Source organism: Mauremys mutica, chromosome 12, assembly GCF_020497125.1.
Source record: "Mauremys mutica isolate MM-2020 ecotype Southern chromosome 12, ASM2049712v1, whole genome shotgun sequence".
In the NCBI taxonomy this organism is placed as follows: domain Eukaryota; kingdom Metazoa; phylum Chordata; order Testudines; family Geoemydidae; genus Mauremys; species Mauremys mutica.
In genome coordinates this window covers 1,585,924-1,605,693 of record NC_059083.1, presented here as the reverse complement: position 1 = coordinate 1,605,693, position 19,770 = coordinate 1,585,924, and the positions used below count along the sequence as shown (strand labels likewise).

The 19,770-nt window shown below is 64.7% G+C and overlaps 1 protein-coding gene across 1 annotated transcript in view; it reads right to left on the bottom strand.

Moving 5' to 3' along the window:
* COL11A2 (collagen type XI alpha 2 chain) overlaps window positions 1–18,229 on the bottom strand; it is a 91,572-nt gene extending 73,343 nt beyond the window's left edge. Inside the window, exons 1-2 of the mRNA XM_044982829.1 lie at window positions 18,138–18,229; window positions 349–516 (exon numbers count right to left, since the gene is read on the bottom strand). Coding sequence (XP_044838764.1) covers window positions 349–516; window positions 18,138–18,213 — 244 coding nt within the window. The 5' untranslated portion in view covers window positions 18,214–18,229. The remainder of the gene's footprint in view (window positions 1–348; window positions 517–18,137) is intronic.
* Between the last annotated feature and the right edge of the window lie 1,541 nt (window positions 18,230–19,770).

The following is a 19,770-nucleotide window of genomic DNA, read 5'->3' as shown; positions in this document are numbered from 1 at the left end:
GTGGGAACATCCCAATGGGGATGTAAGAAAGTAGGGGTGGGCACACAGGAATGTTCCACTAGTGATATGGAAGGTGTGGGAACATCCCAAGGGGGTGTGGGAATCTTCCACCAGGGACACAGATGGGTGCAGGAACATCCCAAGGGGGATGTAGGAATGTTCCACTAGGGGCTGGGGCCATGCTGGGAGCTGGGGTGTGTGGGACCAGCCACGGAGGCGGGGGGAGCCTGTGGGAACAACGCCCGTGGGAAGGGCACGGCTGATGGAGGACACAGGGAGGGGGAACACGCCGCAGGACAGGGAGGGGGTGGACTATCCCATGCGGGAGGGGGGCGCATGGCCCAGTACCTGGGAAGAGCTGCCTGGTGGGGGCGCTGATCTGCGCCTGCCGTGATATCCTGTAGGCCACGTCCGGCCCCGTCCCTGCCTGCCTGGCGGGGCAGAACCCCGTCGCCTTCCGCACGCCGGCCGGCTGGGCCTGGAACTGCAGTGCCTTCAGCACGTCCACCGGCTCTGCTGTGGGACACGGGGGGGGAGGGGTCAGAGCTCTGCAGACAGCCCCCACCTCCCCGACAGGGGCCCCCTCCCCAGCCACACACAGCTCCCCAGTTCTGGGATCACATGAACTCACCCTGCAGCTACCAGGGTCCCCCCCTCCAGCCGTGACTCCCATTCCCCGCTGAGTCTCTCTATATTCAGCCTCCCCCCAGCCTATGAATCCCCCTCCCCATGAGAGTCCTTCTGCCCTGTGGGGTCTGGGACGCGGACGGTGGAGGAACACTCCCAGAGCAGGCAGGCCTGGCTGCATGGAAGTGGGTGTCTGGACAGCTAAGGGGGGCTGGCCGGGAGCGCGGAGAGGGGGTCCCCCTGCCCAGGTGCACTGGAGGCCGACTATCGGACTCCAGGCTGGGGGCTCAGGGCAGGGGGGCCCTGGCTGGGGAACAGGGGGGACTAGCAGGACTGGGGAGGGGATAGGGGTCCCCTCAGGTGCGCTGGCCAGCGCTATCCAAATTCCAATCTCCCCTCCCGGGACACTCACAGAGACGGGCCTTTTCAGGCCCAATCAACGGGGTCTTTGTTCCCAGCTGGCGGGGGAGGGGGTGTGGAGGGTCCAGGGGAAATACACACGTGGCACGCGCACACACACACACACACACACACACACACACTCAGAGCAAGGGGGGCAGCGATTCACTCACACACCCCATCTCACAATCACCCCCTCCCAGGTACACGGGCTTTGCTGCCCAAACGCAGCCCCTCTCCCCACAATCCCACCCGACTACCCATCGCACGCACAGAACGCACCCTCTGCCAGCAGCAGGCACCCAGCCTGCTTCAACATCGCACGCACGCTGTCTCGCACGCACATGCACCATTTCACCACGGCCCATTCTCCATTGCACATTCCACAAGCACAGCCGCCTCATCACAACTCGCACACCACCCTGCCACACAACGGCGCCCTCCCCCTGTCAGTCACAATCACACACCCTGCCTCACAGATGCACCCACCCTGAGCTCACAATCACCAGCTGCACATACCCCATAGCACAGGGGCTCACAGGTATCACCATTACACACACACACACACAGTCACACAGAGCCCATTTCACAACTGCACGCAGCTCCCAGTCTCCCCCCCCCCCACCCCGCCCCCTTTCAGCTGGACCCAGTATTTCCCTCTGAACAAAAACAAGTCTGCAGAAGCCATCAGCTGCAGCCAGGCCTGGCTGATGGCCCATTCCCCTGCCCACGCCCCACGCCTCAGGCGGGGCCGACCCCTCCCAGCCAGGGGCGAGGGGTGATGGGTGGCAGCAAGGCCATCTGCATAGGGGAGCGGGGGGGAGGGGGGCAGAGGTGCTCAGACGGATGGGGACATGGTCCGGGTGACCCTCGCTCCAGACAAGAGGGGTTCATGAGGGAACAGCCGGAAAAACAGAGGCAAAGGAGCCATCACCACTCCGGGCTCTTGGCGTCAGGGTCCTTTGAAGGAATTACCACCTCCGCCCCCTGCCCCGGACACTGGCCACAAGGGGGAGCCCAGGCCGGCTCGCGCGGTCAAGGGTGGGCAGTGCCTGCTGGGTGGGGGCACTGCCCCCCCCAAGTGCAGGGCCTGCCCTGGTTGGGGGGTGATGGAGCAGGGTTGGGGGCAGGGTGCTCAGGGGGTACTGCACCGTGGCTGACCCCCCAACACACCCCTGTCTGTTTGCGTCTCTCCACACCTGTCCCCCTCTCCCATTCTCCCATCCAGCCCTCGTCTGGGTTTCTCATCAGCCCCACGTTTACGGCCCTGATGTGACGGCGGGAGCCCCATTCCTCCCCCGTCGTTGTTCCATTCGGAATCTGGCATCCATTAATATCCCCAGCAGGACACAGTGAGACAGACCAGAGCCCTTGGCGCAGGGCACTGCCACGGGGAAGCTCGCAGCGCTGGGAGATCTCCAGCTTTGGGCACTGCTCCAGGGAAGTTTGCAGCGCCAGACTCCCCAGCTGGGGGCACTGTTGTGGGGAAGCTCGTAGCACTGGAGAACTGGCAGGGGAGGGGAACATTAGCCCCTGGCAGAGAGGATCGAAGCCCCCCCACACACACACACTCAGGGCCCATCTCAGAGCCACGTCCCCACCCGGGGTCTCCCGGCCCCCCGCCGAGCGCGGCGCTGGCCCAGCCCCGGCCGGGAGCGCTGGCAGCCAGGCCGCGCCAGCCGCACAGAGACACCTTTCTTCTGGCTGCCAGGCGGCGCGAGGAAAAGCCATTAGGGCTGCATAGCACAACTCCCTGGGGAGGGGTGGGGCGGGAATGGGGGAGGGGAGCCCCAGAGCCAGGGCTGGAGCGGGGGGGGTTCTGAGGGAGGAGACACTAGGGGAAGAGGGGGTGGGGATCCGGGGGGGTGAAGGGGGGATATTGGCTGTAGAAAGACGTGAGAGGAGAAGGGCCAGGAGCAGGAGGGGCAGGAGGGAGAGGGCTCCGGTGTGGGGGTCACAGTGTGAGGTCGGGGTCAGGGGAGGGGGTTGTTCAGGTGGAGGAGGAGCAGGAATGGGGGGGGCCAGGTAGAGTGAGAGGGGCCAGAGAGGTCACAGTGGGAGGTCAGGGGAGGGGGGTGCAAAGAGATGGGGAAGTGGGGGCAGGAGGAGGGGGCAGAGGGGAGGGGATGTGGGGGCAGGTGGAGGGGGCAGAGGGGAGGGGATGTGGGGGGCAGGTGGAGGGGGAAAGAAGGCAGGACGCGAGGGGCAGAGGGCCGGAAGTGGGGGCAGGGGGAAAGGGGCAGAGGGTGGGAAGTCAGGGGCAGTTGGAGAGGGGCAAAGGGAGGATGTGGGGGGCAGGGGAAGTGGGGGAGAGGAGGGGCAGAGGGGGCAGGGGCAGAGGGCTGGAAGTGGGGGGCAGGGGGAGGGGCAGAGGGCAGGAAGGGGGCAGGGGGAGAGGGGCAGAAGGGGGAAGTGGGGACCAGAGGGAGGGGCAGAAGGGGGAAAGTGGGGGGCAAGGGGAGGGGACTGGGCCGCGGAGAATGGGCCGTTTATATGAGTCACTTCCTCTGTTTGAACCACAAGCTCCCCAGCATGGGGGGCCATGTGGGGGCTTGGGACCGGACGGGGTCACCTGATCCTGCCGGCGACCACACAACCCACAGCGCCCCCCACAGCTGCCCTGGCTCCCCCCGGCCGTGCCCCCCCCCCCCCCATGGCCCTGCTGCAGGCTTGGCGGGGACGGGACATATTTGCAGCAAGACGCAGGGACCTGCCAGGGATCTAGGAAAGCGATTAGCTCCTCGCCCTGCACCTGCCGGGGGGTGGGGGGCAGGGTCCCTGCACAGCCCCATCTCTGGGGCACGGGACCCTGAGCATCTGCTGGGGACGTGCAGGAGGCTCTGCCCCGAACCAGCCGGAGCTGAGCGGCCTCGGTCCCCGCTCCTGAGAATCCAGCCACGGCTCATCCCACCGTCTGAGTCTGTCCATCTGTCCTGGTCCCAGGTCACCCCACATCTGTCCTGGCCCCAGGTCATGCTGTGTCTGTCCGTCTGTCCTGTTCCCCCAGTCACGCCATGTCTGTCCGTCTGTCCTGTTCCCCCGGTCACGCCATGTCTGTCCTGTTCCCCCAGTCACGCCGTGTCTGTCTGTCTGTCCTGGCCCCAGGTCACGCTAGGTCACAGCCAATCCAACCCCACCTCTACACGGATCGTGCCAGCCATCCCAGAATGCCTCGGGGCCACAATCCCACGGGGCAGCCAGTGCTCCCCTCCCACACCCCTCAACTCTCTCCCAACATACCCCTGGCCCCCACCATCCCAAGGGGGACCTGGCGCACCCACCCCACAGCTCCATCCCAGGGGGGACCCAGCGCACCCACCCCACTGCTCCATCCCGGGGGGACCCAGCGCACCCACCCCACAGCTCCATCCCTGGCAGCCCTTGGCCCCCACCATCCCAGGGGGGACCCGGCGCACCCACCCCACAGCTCCATCCCAGGGGGGACCCAGCGTGCCCCAGTTCCACACCAGCAGGTCACCAAAACAAGGACCCCGCAGCATCCTCTAAATTCCAGCTGACACTGGCTCTTCCCAGGCCCAGAGAGGGTCCGGCAGAGCCCCCAGTGCCCCCCACCCCCAGAGCACCCTGCTGCCAGGGCAGGGACAGAGAGACAGGCTGGTATCTGGGGCCGCTGACCCCATACAGGACACCCAGCTCCACTGCCTGCTAAGACAGACCCTCCCCAGTATCAGCTCCCCCCGTCCCCCAGCAGCCCCCATGTATAGGAGTCCCCCCTCCACCCCTCCTGTATAGGATCCCAACTCTTCCCACAGAGGCCCTCCCCCCCCCCCGTCCTTGGCTCTGCCCCCCCCCCGCCGACTGCCCCCACTCTGCCCCCTTGCTCTGATCCCCATAGCCCCCACACCCCCGCATATAGGATCCTGTCTCTGATCCCACCCCCCACCCCTGCCCCTGACCAGAAAAGTCAGAGTTTGTGCCCTGGTGTCTGTTTCTCCCCCTCCCCTACACACCCCACTGCTAGATCTGGCTGCTGTGCCCCCCCCCACCCCAGAGGTGGCTGCATTTCAGGAAGGCTGGGTCCCCAGAGAGCAGGCGACAGGGCTCTGGGATCCTTTTCGGGGGGGGGGGATATTCCTATTGCCCAGAGCACAGAGACCCCACACAGAGGGGAGACATACCCCCCATTCGGGGGGACGGGGAGATTGGCTAGACAGACAGGGACCTGGGGACAGAGACAAGCACTGCCACCTGGGGACAGACACTAGGACCCAGGGATGGACAGACAGCAGAGCAGGAACCTGGAGCCAGATGGACAGACAGACAGCGGGACCCGGGGGACAGGACAGACACCCACAGAGACCTGGGACAGACCGGGGGGACAGACACTAGGACCTAGGGATGGACAGACAGACAGCGGGACCCGGGGGACGGGACAGACACCCACAGTGAGACCTGGGGACAGAGGGACACGCTGGGACACTAGGCTCTGGGGTGGATGGACAGACAGACAGCGGGACCCGGGGGACGGGACAGACACCCACAGTGAGACCTGGGGACAGACAGGACAGAGGGACACGCTGAGACACTAGGCTCTGGGGTGGATGGACAGACAGACAGACAGACAGCCACCTGGCGGGGGGCAGACCGAAAGCCGCCCCCACCCCTTGGTGAGCGCTCCCCTCCCCCAGCTCGGTGCTGTGTGAAAGGCTCAGCCCCCGAGGCTGGGTGGGGCAGGGCAGGAACGGGGGGGGGGGGCAGAAGGGCCCTTTCTCTGCCGGACACGGCCCCAGGGGTCAGGGCAGGGGCTGACAAACCACAGGAGCGCACGGCTCCCGCCACAGGCCGCTGGCTGGGCCCCCAGACATCAATGCACTGAGACAGCCATTCATACTGCCCTGCCGGCCCCCGCCCCGGGGGGCATCACACCAGTGGCCACCCGCTGCCGCCAGCCCCCTCGGCACCCCACGCGCGACTCACCCCACCCACCAGGACTCCTGGGTTCTATTCCTGGCTCTCGGAAGGGAGTAGGGTCCAGTGGGTTATAGCAGGGGGGCTGGGAGCCAGGACTCCTGGGTTCTATTCTCTAAGGAGGAACTCCTTTCCCTTTTTTGTGCCTCAGTTTCCCTGTCTGGGATAAAGCCCCATTGCAAAGTGCTCTGAGAACTACAGATGTACCATGCCCCCCCTCCGCACAGAGACCAGCTATTTACCCCACTCCCACCGAAGTCCAAACCATGTACCCCTAACTCTTCCCCCACCTGATTAACCCCCAGACCCTCACCAGCAGGCTTGTGTGGGAGGGGCTGCTGCTTTCACAGTCGGATGAGGAGAAGAGAGGCAGCTCAGAGAGGGTCCCCAATCCTTGATAGCTTTCCCATCTCCTGGCTTGGCCCCCAAAGTCCAGGTGGGGCTCTCTGTGACCCAGGGGTTGGGCTGCACCGGGATAAGGGAGAGGCGACACTGGGGCTTCTACATACAGTGCAATGCAGCCAACTCTAGGCAGGAGCATGGACAGCTGAGTATAACAGTGCAAAGTAGGTGAGGGATTTTAACCAAGGACAAAGAGGGGGGAACATGGTACCCTGGGGTTATTAATATCCCCACAGAGATGGGTTTGGGGATCTGATAGACTCCACCCCCCCAACCCCAGAGGCACAGATAGAACCCAGGTGTCCTAGGCCCCATTCCCCACAGCCCCAGTCTGTGTGGCCCTGACCTCCCGCTGCCCCTGCCCCACCCAGCTGTGGTTTCCACCCCACTTCTCCCCACCCAGCTCCTCCAGCCAGTACACCCCAGCTGGGCTCCTGCAGAGGGTGCAGGGGAGACCCTGCCTGGCACTGGGAGCACCCAACCCCTACAAGACTCAGGGCAGGGTGGAGGGTGGATTGTCTTAGAGAACTAAAGAAATGGGCAGAGGAGCTGCAATCCCCTGGGGCTGGGGGCTGCAAAGGACCAGATGCCTTGGGGATGGGCACAGGGATAGATAGATAGATAGATACTGAGTAAAGTATGGAAATAGATGGATGGTGATGCAAGAAGAATGGAATGGATGACACCTTAGGAGCAAGGAAGGGATAGAGGGATGGATGGAAGCGAGGGATACATGGATGGATGGAAGCACAGATGGGATCTGGGGAGGGATGGACGTGAGGGATCCATGGATGGATGGAAGCACAGATGTGATCTGGGAACTGATGGAGGGATGGAAGCGAGGGATACATGGAGGGATGGAAGCACAGATGAGATCTGGGGAGGGAGCAGGGCCGGCTCTAAGTTTTTTGCTGCCCCAAGCAAAAAAAATGTTGGCTGCCCCCCGTCCCAGCCCTGGGCTCCCCCCCTCACATCCCCTGCCACCCCAGTGCTGGGCTTCCCCCTTTCCCCTCCACCAGTGCCCTCCCCCCACCCCGCTGCCGCCCCAGCCCTGAGCTCTCCCCCCCCACCTGCACCCTCCTTCCGCCGCAGCCCTGGGTCACTGGTAACTCGCTCCCAGGGCGGGTCATTCAGCAGGAATTTCGGATGTGCACAAAACACAGACAGGATTCGTTCCCATAATTGGAGGATATCTGGATGCATATTATAAGACTGTCCTCCATAAATGAGGAAAAGTTGAGGTGCCTTTATTATTCTTTTGTTCCACTCTTTCTTTCTATGGGGAATTTGCCAATGCAATATCACTGACTTCCTTTCAAACAAACAAAAAGGCAATGGCTGTTGAAAATAGCAATTCCAGTCCTAATAAGCATTTCTTGCTCAATTTTATCCTACTTTTTCTACAGCAAGTTACAGTGGATCAGTATATTTGATTTGGGAGAAATGAAGTAACAGCCGCCCAAACTGAGCTTGAGCACTCCTGAATTTTGAGGTGTTCAAATCTGGAAGGCAGGTGGTGGGTGTGTGGGGGGGGAGGGGGCTGTGGGCTCCACGGGGGAGCACGGCAGCATGTATGCAGCAGCTGTCACGCTGGTCTGAGTGGCACGGTAAGGGGGTTGGGGGGTTGGAGAAGGGGTAGGAGGTTCCGGGGAGGCAGTCAAGGGACAGGGAGCAGGGGGGGCTGGATGGGGCGGAGGTTCGGGGGGTCAATCAGGGGCAGGGAGAAGGGGGGTTAGATGGGTCAGGGGTTCAGGGGGGGCAGTCAGGGGACAGGCAGCAGTTGGATAGGCATGGGAGTCCCAGGGGTTCGTCAGGGGACAGGTAGGGGGTGGGGTCCTGGCGGGAAGTTGGGGGGGTCTCAGGAGGGGGCAATCAGGGGACAAGTTGAAGGGAGGCTTAGATAGGGGGTGGGGTCCTGGGGGGCAGTCAGGGGCAGGGGTCCCGGGAGGGGGCAATCAGGGGACAAGGACCAGCAGCGCTTAGATAGGGGGTGGGGTCCTGGGGGGCAGTTAGGGGCAGGGGTCCCGGGAGGGGGTGATCAGGGGACAGGGAGCGGGGGGGGGGGGGTTGGATGGGTTGGGGTTTCTGTGGGGGGCAGTCGGAGGGAGTGGATGGTGGCAGGGTGGGGCTTCCCTCCCCCGGACTGTCCTGTTTTTTGAATGTTAAAATATGGTCTCCCCCTACCACCATTCACAGCACTCTCAGCACGCTGCCGCATGAGGTCCCCCTCCTTCCTTTCCAGTTGGTAGTGGCCAAGGGAATGCTGGGAAATGTAGTTCTTTCCCTGCTCCAGGGCTAGCTCTATAAGCAGGGAGCTAATCAAGGAACGACAGCTCCCGGGGGCCCCTGTTGGTTCTCAGCTCCCATGATGGATCCCTGCCGCCGCTGCAAATGGGCTGCCCCAAGCAGGTGCTTGCTTTGCTGGTGCCTAGAGCCGCCCCTGGAGGGATGGAAGCACAGCTGGGATCTGGGGATGGAGGGATGGACGCGAGGGATACATGGAGGGATGGAAGCACAGCTGGGATCTGGGGATGGATGGAGGGATGGACGCGAGGGATACATGGAGGGATGGAAGCACAGCTGGGATCTGGGGATGGATGGAGGGATGGACGCGAGGGATACATGGAGGGATGGAAGCACAGATGGGATCTGGGGATGGAGGGATGGAAGTGAGGGATACATGGAGGGATGGAAGCACAGCTGGGATCTGGGGATGGATGGAGGGATGGACGCGAGGGATACATGGAGGGATGGAAGCACAGATGGCATCTGGGGAAGGTGGGATGGACGCGAGGGATACATGGAGGGATGGACGCACAGATGGGATCTGGGGATGGATGGAGGGATGGACGTGAGGGATACATGGAGGGATGGAAGCACAGCTGGGATCTGGGAACTGATGGAGGGATGGAAGCGAGGGATACATGGAGGGATGGAAGCACAGCTGGGATCTGGGGATGGATGGAGGGATGGACGCGAGGGATACATGGAGGGATGGAAGCACAGCTGGGATCTGGGGATGGATGGAGGGATGGACGCGAGGGATACATGGAGGGATGGAAGCACAGATGGGATCTGGGGATGGATGGAGGGATGGACGCGAGGGATACATGGAGGGATGGAAGCACAGATGGCATCTGGGGAAGGTGGGATGGACGCGAGGGATACATGGAGGGATGGACGCACAGATGGGATCTGGGGATGGATGGAGGGATGGACGTGAGGGATACATGGAGGGATGGAAGCACAGCTGGGATCTGGGAACTGATGGAGGGATGGAAGCGAGGGATACATGGAGGGATGGAAGCACAGCTGGGATCTGGGGATGGATGGAGGGATGGACGCGAGGGATACATGGAGGGATGGAAGCACAGCTGGGATCTGGGGATGGATGGAGGGATGGACGCGAGGGATACATGGAGGGATGGAAGCACAGATGGGATCTGGGGATGGATGGAGGGATGGACGCGAGGGATACATGGAGGGATGGAAGCACAGATGGCATCTGGGGAAGGTGGGATGGACGCGAGGGATACATGGAGGGATGGACGCACAGATGGGATCTGGGGATGGATGGAGGGATGGACGTGAGGGATACATGGAGGGATGGAAGCACAGCTGGGATCTGGGAACTGATGGAGGGATGGAAGCGAGGGATACATGGAGGGATGGAAGCACAGCTGGGATCTGGGGATGGATGGAGGGATGGACGCGAGGGATACATGGAGGGATGGAAGCACAGCTGGGATCTGGGGATGGATGGAGGGATTGACGCGAGGGATACATGGGATGGAAGCACAGCTGGGATCTGGGGATGGATGGAGGATGGACGCGAGGGATACATGGAGGGATGGAAGCACAGATGGGATCTGGGGATGGAGGGATGGAAGTGAGGGATACATGGAGGGATGGAAGCACAGCTGGGATCTGGGGATGGATGGAGGGATGGACGCGAGGGATACATGGAGGGATGGAAGCACAGATGGCATCTGGGGAAGGTGGGATGGACGCGAGGGATACATGGAGGGATGGACGCACAGATGGGATCTGGGGATGGATGGAGGGATGGACGTGAGGGATACATGGAGGGATGGAAGCACAGCTGGGATCTGGGAACTGATGGAGGGATGGAAGCGAGGGATACATGGAGGGATGGAAGCACAGCTGGGATCTGGGGATGGATGGAGGGATGGACGCGAGGGATACATGGAGGGATGGAAGCACAGCTGGGATCTGGGGATGGATGGAGGGATGGACGCGAGGGATACATGGAGGGATGGAAGCACAGATGGGATCTGGGGATGGAGGGATGGAAGTGAGGGATACATGGAGGGATGGAAGCACACCTGGGATCTGGGGATGGATGGAGGGATGGACGCGAGGGATACATGGAGGGATGGAAGCACAGATGGCATCTGGGGAAGGTGGGATGGACGCGAGGGATACATGGAGGGATGGACGCACAGATGGGATCTGGGGATGGATGGAGGGATGGACGTGAGGGATACATGGAGGGATGGAAGCACAGCTGGGATCTGGGAACTGATGGAGGGATGGAAGCGAGGGATACATGGAGGGATGGAAGCACAGCTGGGATCTGGGGATGGATGGAGGGATGGACGCGAGGGATACATGGAGGGATGGAAGCACAGCTGGGATCTGGGGATGGATGGAGGGATGGACGCGAGGGATACATGGAGGGATGGAACCACAGATGGGATCTGGGATGGATGGAGGGATGGACGCGAGGGATACATGGAGGGATGGAAGCACAGATGGGATCTGGGGATGGAGGGATGGAAGTGAGGGATACATGGAGGGATGGAAGCACAGCTGGGATCTGGGGATGGATGGAGGGATGGACGCGAGGGATACATGGAGGGATGGAAGCACAGATGGCATCTGGGGAAGGTGGGATGGACGCGAGGGATACATGGAGGGATGGACGCACAGATGGGATCTGGGGATGGATGGAGGGATGGACGTGAGGGATACATGGAGGGATGGAAGCACAGCTGGGATCTGGGAACTGATGGAGGGATGGAAGCGAGGGATACATGGAGGGATGGAAGCACAGCTGGGATCTGGGGATGGATGGAGGGATGGACGCGAGGGATACATGGAGGGATGGAAGCACAGCTGGGATCTGGGGATGGATGGAGGGATGGACGCGAGGGATACATGGAGGGATGGAAGCACAGATGGGATCTGGGGATGGATGGAGGGATGGACGCGAGGGATACATGGAGGGATGGAAGCACAGATGGCATCTGGGGAAGGTGGGATGGACGCGAGGGATACATGGAGGGATGGACGCACAGATGGGATCTGGGGATGGATGGAGGGATGGACGTGAGGGATACATGGAGGGATGGAAGCACAGCTGGGATCTGGGAACTGATGGAGGGATGGAAGCGAGGGATACATGGAGGGATGGAAGCACAGCTGGGATCTGGGGATGGATGGAGGGATGGACGCGAGGGATACATGGAGGGATGGAAGCACAGCTGGGATCTGGGGATGGATGGAGGGATGGACGCGAGGGATACATGGAGGGATGGAAGCACAGCTGGGATCTGGGGATGGATGGAGGGATGGACGCGAGGGATACATGGAGGGATGGAAGCACAGATGGGATCTGGGGATGGATGGAGGGATGGACGCGAGGGATACATGGAGGGATGGAAGCACAGATGGGATCTGGGGATGGAGGGATGGAAGTGAGGGATACATGGAGGGATGGAAGCACAGCTGGGATCTGGGGATGGATGGAGGGATGGACGCGAGGGATACATGGAGGGATGGAAGCACAGATGGCATCTGGGGAAGGTGGGATGGACGCGAGGGATACATGGAGGGATGGACGCACAGATGGGATCTGGGGATGGATGGAGGGATGGACGTGAGGGATACATGGAGGGATGGAAGCACAGCTGGGATCTGGGAACTGATGGAGGGATGGAAGCGAGGGATACATGGAGGGATGGAAGCACAGCTGGGATCTGGGGATGGATGGAGGGATGGACGCGAGGGATACATGGAGGGATGGAAGCACAGCTGGGATCTGGGGATGGATGGAGGGATGGACGCGAGGGATACATGGAGGGATGGAAGCACAGATGGGATCTGGGGATGGAGGGATGGAAGTGAGGGATACATGGAGGGATGGAAGCACAGCTGGGATCTGGGGATGGATGGAGGGATGGACGCGAGGGATACATGGAGGGATGGAAGCACAGATGGCATCTGGGGAAGGTGGGATGGACGCGAGGGATACATGGAGGGATGGACGCACAGATGGGATCTGGGGATGGATGGAGGGATGGACGTGAGGGATACATGGAGGGATGGAAGCACAGCTGGGATCTGGGGATGGAGGGATGGAAGTGAGGGATACATGGAGGGATGGAAGCACAGATGGGATCTGGGAACTGATGGAGAGATGGAAGCGAGGGATACATGGAGGGATGGAACCACAGATGGGATCTGGGGATGGATGGAGGGATGGAAGCACAGATGGGATCTGGGGAGGTAGGGATGGAGGGATGGAAGCGAGGGATACATGGAGGGATGGAAGCACAGATGGGATCTGGGAACTGATGGAGAGATGGAAGCGAGGGATACATGGAGGGATGGAAGCACAGATGGGATCTGGGGATGGATGGAGGGATGGAAGCACAGATGGGATCTGGGGAGGTAGGGATGGAGGGATGGAAGCGAGGGATACATGGAGGGATGGAAGCACAGATGGGATCTGGGGATGGATGGAGGGATGGACGCGAGGGATACATGGAGGGATGGAAGCACAGATGGGATCTGGGGATGGATGGAGGGAAGGGCAGGTGGAGCGATGAATGGAGGGATACTCTGGGTTCTGGAGATCGGGGGTGGATACACATTCCCGTGAGCTGCAGGTCCCTGGGTGCTCTGTGGGGTTATATAACCGGGGGGCCCACGCACGAGAAAGGATGGTCTGGAGACATGGGGAGGGCTGCAGCTGCGGGTGGGGATGGGGCAGCAGGGAGAGACATGGGGGATGATCCTGCATCCGGGTCCAGCTCCAACCCTGTGGGACCATCCCAGCCAGACCCCCAGCACCCCCTCCCGGATCTGCCCCTGCCAGACCCCAGCACCCCCCCTGGATCTGCCCCGGCCAGACCCCCAGCACCCCGCCGGATCTGCCCCGGCCAGACCCCCAGCACCCCTCCCGGATCTGCCCCTGCCAGACCCCCAGCACCCCCCCTGGATCTGCCCCGGCCAGACCCCCAGCACCCCCCCGGATCTGCCCCGGCCGGACCCCACCCTGGATCTGCCCCGGCCGGGTGGGGCGCAGCAGGTCTGGAGGCCTGACTCTGCAGTGTCTATTTTGGGCTGGTCCAGGCAGCTTCCGCCCAGAAACCCAAACAGTAATTAGAGCGAGTGCGGGGGGGGGGCCCAAAGGAAAAGCGGGTGGGGGGGGAGGATTCAGAAAAGGAATGAACAGGAGAGGAGCAAACAGGGAATGAAAGAAGAAACAAAAAGGAGGGGAAGGGCCCAGACACTGGGGGTCCGGGGGGGAGGGGAGGAAGGGCCCAGACACTGGGGCTTGGGGGGGAGGGGAGGAGGGGCCCAGACACTAGGGGCCTGGGGGGGAGGGGAGGAAGGGCCCAGACACAGGGGGTCTGGGGGGGAGGGGAGGAAGGGCCCAGAAACGGGGGGCACGGGGTGGGGGGTGGGGAGGACGGGCCCAGACACTGTGGGGCTGGGGGGGTGGGGAGGAAGGGCCCAGACACTGGGGGTCTGGGGGGGGGAGGGGAGGAAGGGCCCAGACACTGGGGCCTGGGGGGGAGGGGAGGAGGGGCCCAGACACTGGGGGCCCGTGGGGGGAGGGGAGGAAGGGCCCAGACACTGGGGGCCCGTGGGGGGAGGGGAGGAAGGGCCCAGACACTGGGGGCCGGGGGGGAGGGGAGGAAGGGCCCAGACACTGGGGGCCCGGGGGGGGGGGGAGGCAGGGCCCAGACACAGGGGGTCTGGGGGGGAGGGAGGAAGGGCCCAGACACAGGGGGTCTGGGGGGGAGGGGAGGAAGGGCCCAGACACTGGGGGCTCGGGGGGGGGGGAGGGGAGGAAGGGCCCAGACACAGGGGGGCTGGGGGGGCGGGGAGGAAGGGCCCAGCCCAAGGGGGTCGGGGGGGGGGGGTGGGGAGGAAGGGCCCAGACACTGGGGCCTGGGGGGGAGGGGAGGAGGGGCCCAGACACTGGGGGCCCGTGGGGGGGGGAGGGGAGGAGAGGGCCCAGACACTGGGGGTCTGGGGGGGAGGGGAGGAAGGGCCCAGACACTGGGGGCCCGTGGGGGGAGGGGAGGAAGGGCCCAGACACTGGGGGCCCGGGGGGGGAGGGGAGGAAGGGCCCAGACACTGGGGGCTCGGGGGGGGGGGAGGGGAGGAAGGGCCCAGACACGGGGCGTCTGGGGGGGCGGAGAGGAAGGGCCCAGACACGGGGGGCCCCGGGGGGGAGGAGAGGAAGGGCCCAGACACTGGGGGACCGGGGAGGGGAGGGGAGGAAGGGCCCAGGCACTGGGGGCCCGGGGGGGGAGGAGAGGAGGGGCCCAGACACTGGGGGCTCGGGGGGGGAGGGGAGGAAGGGCCCAGACACTGGGAGCCGGAGGGGGGAGGGGAGGAGGGGCCCAGACACTGGGGGCTCGGGGGGGGGAGGGGAGGAAGGGCCCAGACACTGGGGCTCTGGGGGAAGGGGAGGAAGGGCCACTACACACCCACACCAACAACCCCTCCCAGGGGGAGACACAACTACACAACTGTCTACACACACAACTTGGGGGGGGGGGACACGGGGACACAACTATACGCACTCACACACACAACATACACACACACCCCTTGTGGCAGGAAACAGAAGTACACAATTGTATGAAACACACACAGAGCTACACACCTGCGCACGCACACACCCTATGGGGAGACACAACTGTACAATCCACACACACACACACACCACAGGGCCAGAATGGTGCGGACCAGGCACATGCAGCCCCCCACCAGCCCCAGCCCAGTAAGACAGAGATCCCCGAGTCCACCCCTCCCATCCCGGAGTTAACCCTGTGAAGGGAGTGGGGGGGGGTGCAGGGGGGTGCAGGAGACATGGAGTGAAGAACATGGGAATGGGGGAGCAGGGGGAGATTGGGGGTGCAGGGGGCTGAGCAGAGGAGGGGGGCGCAGTGGGGCCCTGCACTCACTTCCCCAGGGTTAGAAATCCCCACACACAGGGGAGGCGGCTCTGGCTCAGCACAGGCCGGGCCGGGCAGGGGGTCAGGGGAAGCCGCAGCCCAAAGATAAATAAACCCCCCACGCCCAGCCCAGCGCACACTCCCGCCCTGTTCCCAGCACAAAGAGCCTCTGTGTGTGCAGGGCCCGGGGGGCGCAGGCCACACGGGCAATGGGGGGCCCTGGGGGCGCAGGACACGTGGGCAATGGGGGGCTCTGGGGGTACAGGCCACACGGGCAATGGGGGGCTCTGGGGGTACAGGCCACACGGGGAATGGGGGGCCCTGGGGGGCACAGGCCACACAGGCAATGGGGGGCCCTGGGGGCGCAGGACACGTGGGCAATGAGGGGCAATGGGGGTACAGGCCACACGGGCAATGGGGGGCTCTGGGGGGCGCAGGACACGTGGGCAATGGGGGGCAATGGGGGGCACAGGCCATATGAGGGAGCACAGGCCATATGGGCAATGGGGGGCTCTGGGGGGCGCAGGACATGTGGGCAATGGGGGACTCTGGGGGTACAGGCCACACGGGCAATGGGGGGCACAGGCCATATGGGGGAGCACAGGCCACATGGGCAATGGGGGCTCTGGGGGGCGCAGGACACATGGGCAATGGGGGGCTTTGGGGGGGTGCAGGACACATGGGCAATGGGGGCTCTGGGGGCGCAGGACACGCGGGCAATGAAGCAAACCCGGACAGGTCGAGGGGGCGGATCCCCCATTTTCAGTCCAAGCCAGTCCGGGTGGGGGAAGGCTGGATAAACAGGGTTGGATCCATCGCACCAGAGAAGCCCTGTGCCCCCAAGCCAGCAATTCCCCCTCCCAGAGCCCCCCAATACCGGAGACATCCCCACTCTGCCTCTGGTGCCAGAGAAACCCCAACAGCCCCCTGCTGCCAAAGATCCACCCCCAAGCCTGGGGGAGACTCCCCCATAACAAGTTGGGGGGCTAAAGTTGGGGTGGAATAAAAAGGAAGGATTGTACCCACCAAATTCCTGACCTCTCCCTGCCCCCCACTCCATGACGCCTTCATCCAGTTCTCATTGCCCTAAAATCCAGGCTGTCCCTAAACCCCCAAATTCAGGCCCCCGTTTTCAGATCCCCTGAATTTCTGACCCTCCTGCACCCTTAACCCCCTGCCCCCAGAGCCTGTCCCCTTGTCCCCCCAGTACCCCCAGTGCCTGTCCCCTTGTCCCCCCACGCCCCCAGTGCCTGTCCCCTTGTCCCCCCCCTGCCCCCAGTGCCTGTCCCCTTGTCCCCCCAGTACCCCCGGTGCCTGTCCCTAGGATCTGCCCGTCATGCCCAGGGGAGGAGGTGCTGTCTCTGCCACATCACCCCAGCCGGCGCCCCCAGCCCTCCCTGGCCACCTGCTGGCGGCTCCGCAAAGCACAATGGGGGGGGGGCTGGGTGACAGGGAGGGACACCCCCTCCCTGGGGCTCAGCTGTCACAGCTGGGACCTGCCTTCCCCAGTCCCCCACCCATCCCCCCTCCGGACACCAGGCACCCACCCACCCCCAGCCTGCCCCGAGTCTCCACTCACACACCCAGACCCCAAACCCGGCGCCCGCCTGCCCCCCAACCCGAGCCCGGGCTCCAGGGGACCATGCCAGAGCCACAGCGCCTCTGCCCCCTCCTTGTCCCCCGGCACTGACACCCCCCATGCCAGCCCTGGACTGGGCACTGACCTCCTACCGCAGCCCCTGATCCCCCCATCCAGGGCACGGACACCCCCCTGACACTGCGTCCCAGAGACAGGCAGACACACACCCCCCCCCGGCACAGAGCAGGACACTGACCCTGTCCCAGATCTCCTGGTCCCAAACAACGAGACCCCCCGGTGCCCTCCCAGCGCCCCAGACACAGACCCCCGGTGCCCTCCCTGAGCCCCGACACAGACACCCCCATGCCCTCCCAGCACCCGAGACACAGACTCCCGAGCACCCCGACACAGACCCCCCCGTGCCCTCCCAGCACCCCAGACACAGACCCCCGAGCACCCCGACACAGACCCCCCCCGTGCCCTCCCAGCACCCCAGACACAGACTCCCGAGCACCCCGACACAGACCCCCCCCGTGCCCTCCCAGCACCCCAGACACAGACCCCCGAGCACCCCCCTGAGCCCCAGACACAGAGCAGGACACTGACCCTGTCCCAGATCTCCTGGTCCCAAACACAGAGACCCACCGGTGCCCTCCCAGCACCCCAGACACAGACTCCCGAGCACCCCTCTGAGCCCCGACACAGACACCCCCGGTGCCCTCCCTGTGCCCCGACACAGACCCCCCCGAGCACCCCCCTGAGCCCCGACACAGACCCCTGAGCACCCCTCTGCACCCCGACACAGACCCCCCCGTGCCCTCCCAGCACCCCCGACACAGACTCCCGAGCACCCCCCTGTGCCCTGACAGACCCCCCCGAGCACCCCCCTGTGCCCTGACACAGACCCCCCGTGCCCTCCCTGAGCCCCAGACACAGACCCCCGAGCACCCCCCTGCGCCCCTCTCCCCACCCCCCCGTACCTGCCCGTGCGCACAGAGGCAGCAGCAGGAGCAGAGGCAGCAGCCCGGGTGCCCGGGGGCGCTTGGCGCGGGCCATGGCCGAGGGGGGCTCTCCGGAGCCCGGCAGGAGCGGAGGGGGCAGCCCGGGGTCGGGGGCGCAGGGCGAGGGGATCCCGGCTGCTCGGTAGCTCCGGCTGCCCCGTGTCCAGCTCCGGCTCTGTCTGCGAGCGCCCGGCTCCCCTGCACCGTCCCAGCCCGGCCCGCTCCCCCCCGGCCCGGCCCCCCTCCAGCCCTGCCCGGCCCCCCCGGCCCGACCCACTGCCCGGCCCCCCTCCAGCCCTGGCCGCCCCGGGCCCCCCCCCACTGACCCCCCGTCCAGCCCGGCCCGGCCCGCCCCACTGCCCGGCCCCCGTCCAGTCCTGCCCGCTCCCCACTACTCCCCCAGTCCTGCCCGCCCCGCCCCCCACCTCCCACTGCCCGGCTCCCCTGTACTGTCCCAGCCCGGCCCGGCCCCCCTCCAGTCCTGCCCTCCCCAGCCCGTCCCCCCTCCAGTCCTGTCCGCCACGTGCCCCCTCCATCACGCCCCGGCCCCCCACCCACACTGCCCTTCAAGCCCTGCCCAGCTACTGCCTCCTCCCGCCCGGCCCGACCCCACTCCAGCCCTGCCCCCCACTGCCCCCTCCAGCCCTGCCCACCCCGACCCCCCTCATCCTTCCCTTCCCCCGCTCCCCACCCTAGTCTTGCCCTGCTCGCCCCAGCCCTGCCCGGCCCCCCTCCAGCCCTGCCCTCCTCTCCCCGGAGACCCGCCCCTTCCTACGCCCCTGCCCACTCCTCCCACCCTGAGATCTCAGCCCCCCACACACCTGCAGGCCCCCCCACCTCCCAGCTCCGCTCCACCCCCCTGCCCGGCTCCTTACCCAGCTGGGAGACACCCCCCCACTCCCACCTCTCCCTGGGAGACCCAGTTTCCTGCACACTCTGCCCCTAACCGCCCCTCCCCCCACCTGACCCACAGACTGATCTCCCCCCACTCAAAAATTCCCCCCCCAGAGATGCCCTTCCTCCCTTTACCCCTCCCAAACCCCCCCCCAACCCTTTCCAGGTGAGACCCACCCCAGTGCCACCTCCCTCTCCTGGCTCAGAGCCCCCCATCTCCTAGCAACTCCCCCACTAACCCCCCCCCCCATCTCCTAGCAGTCCCCACCCCCCGCTCATGCAGGGAACCCCCCAGCCCCTGGGGGGTGCTGTAGGAAATGGGGCTCCCCCTGCTGGGTGTACTTGGAGGGAAGGGGAGTAATCTCTCACACACACACACACACACAGCCCTGGACTGCACATCCACACACCCCCGCCCCCCAAGCAGGGACACAGCCCCTAGGCTGCAAAATCCAGACTGGTTCAGGGGGGCAGGGGCCTGTCCCCTCTAGGGGGCGCCGGCTCCCACCCAGCCCCAGGGCGGGGACTGGCTGGGGCGGGGGGGCAGGGAATGGGGCAGGGGCCTGTCCCCTCTAGGCTCCCATCCGGCCCCAGGGCGGGGACTGGCTGGCTCAGGGGGGCGGGAATGGGGCAGGAGCCTGTCCCCTCTAGGGGGCGCCGGCTCCCACCCAGCCCCAGGGCAGGGACTGGCTGGCGCGGGGGGGGCAGGGAATGGGGC